This window comes from Dipodomys ordii, unplaced genomic scaffold (genome assembly GCF_000151885.1).
Source record: "Dipodomys ordii isolate 6190 unplaced genomic scaffold, Dord_2.0 Scaffold13425, whole genome shotgun sequence".
In the NCBI taxonomy this organism is placed as follows: Eukaryota; Metazoa; Chordata; class Mammalia; order Rodentia; family Heteromyidae; genus Dipodomys; species Dipodomys ordii.
The window spans coordinates 1-1,416 of record NW_012280637.1 but is presented as its reverse complement, the minus strand read 5'-3'; the positions used below and the strand labels follow the sequence as shown (position 1 = coordinate 1,416).

The window sequence follows — 1,416 nt, the reverse complement described above, 5'->3', positions numbered from 1 at the left end:
CCAGGGCTCAGGCCTTCCCGCCTCGGATCCCGTCACTCCCCCACCTCAGCCGTCCCACCCCCACCAGCTAGGCCCCGCCCACGGCGGCCCCAGGCCCCGCCTCCTGACCCCACCTGGGAGCGGGGAGGTCATCGCCCGCTGGTCCCGGGAGGCCTCACCTGGTCGTGGTGCACTTCGTGCAAGTTGACCACGTTGGGGTGCGTCTGGCACAGCCGCAGGGCGGCCACCTCGCGCTGCGTGTTCGCCTCCAGCCTGGGGGTCGGGAAGCGGGGCTCGGTGCGGCCCTGCCCCGCGGGTGCCCCGCACCCCGGCCCCCTCCTCGCTCCCGCCTCCCCCCCACCTGCGGCTGAGGATCTTCACCGCGAACTCCTGGCCGCTCTGGCGCTGGCGACAGCGACGACACACGGAGAAGCTGCCCTGGCCCAGCGCGGGCTCCCGCAGGTCCAGCTCGTACTGCTGGAAGAAGGGCGAGTCCTGGGGGCGCAAGGGGGCGCGGCCGTCAGCGGTCCCCCTCGCCGGGCCGCGCGGCTGCACCCCAAGCCACTCCGCGGGAGCCCCGTGGTCTAGGCCAGATTCCCTGGGCCTAGACTCCCACCCATGGCGCACACAAGCTCAAGGTCCGGCTCCCAAACCCAGCCCGGTCCACCTGCATCATGGCGCTCCTGGCTACGGCGGCCCGGCCCGGCCGGTCTCCAGCGCCCGGCGCCTCGAGCGCATCGGTCATCACGGCGTTGCTGTGGTCGAATAGGATGGAGGGTGCCACGAAGGAGTAACCCTGCAGGGGTGAGAACGGAGGGGGGCGCACGTAACACGGAGGCTGGGGTGCAAGGCCCGGGTCTGCAGGCAGGGCCGGCAGGGGGAAGACCCCGTAGAGAGCAAAGGGCAGTGTTTCCCCCGGACCTCCCACGTGTGGGCACCTCGTGTTATAACCACTCGGACTCGTGTTTGTCCCCCAGTAGTCTATGACCTCTCCTTTCTCAAGTGAGTGACTTCCCAAGGGCCTGTCACAGAGACTTGGCGATTGGTGGGAAGTGAATGAAAGGCCTACAACTGTGTCTGACACACCTAGTCTAGGAGAACTCAATCGGATCTGCCTAGGAGGGGAAAAGCTATGCCCCCCCCCTCCCCCGCAAGGCAAAGCAGCAAGGCAGAGCTGCAGGGAAATGCAAAATGACACTAGGGCCCAGTGATACAGCATTGGAGGCCCTGGGTTCCCTCCCCAGCACCTGGGAAAAAAAGAAAAGGAACTTACATTTCAAATACTCTCAAAGTGTCATTTTTACTACAGGGATTTTGTGTGTGTGTGCTGGTTCTGGAGTTTGGACACAGTCTGGTGCTCTCCCTTAGCTTTTTCACCAAGGCTAGCACTTTACCACTTGAACAACAGCTCCACTGTTGCTTTTTTTTTTTTTTTTT

General features: G+C 64.1%; 1 protein-coding gene across 1 annotated transcript; it reads right to left on the bottom strand.

The window, feature by feature from the left end:
• Nucleotides 1-128: 128 nt before the first annotated feature.
• On the bottom strand, nt 129-837 carry LOC106002544 (ribosomal protein S6 kinase alpha-4-like; the record flags this gene model as incomplete). The annotated part of the gene is made up of 3 exons (XM_013037405.1): nt 129-252; nt 341-474; nt 647-837. Coding segments are annotated over 3 exons (449 nt in total), but the record flags the coding sequence as incomplete, so codon positions are not given.
• Nucleotides 838-1,416: the final 579 nt, after the last annotated feature.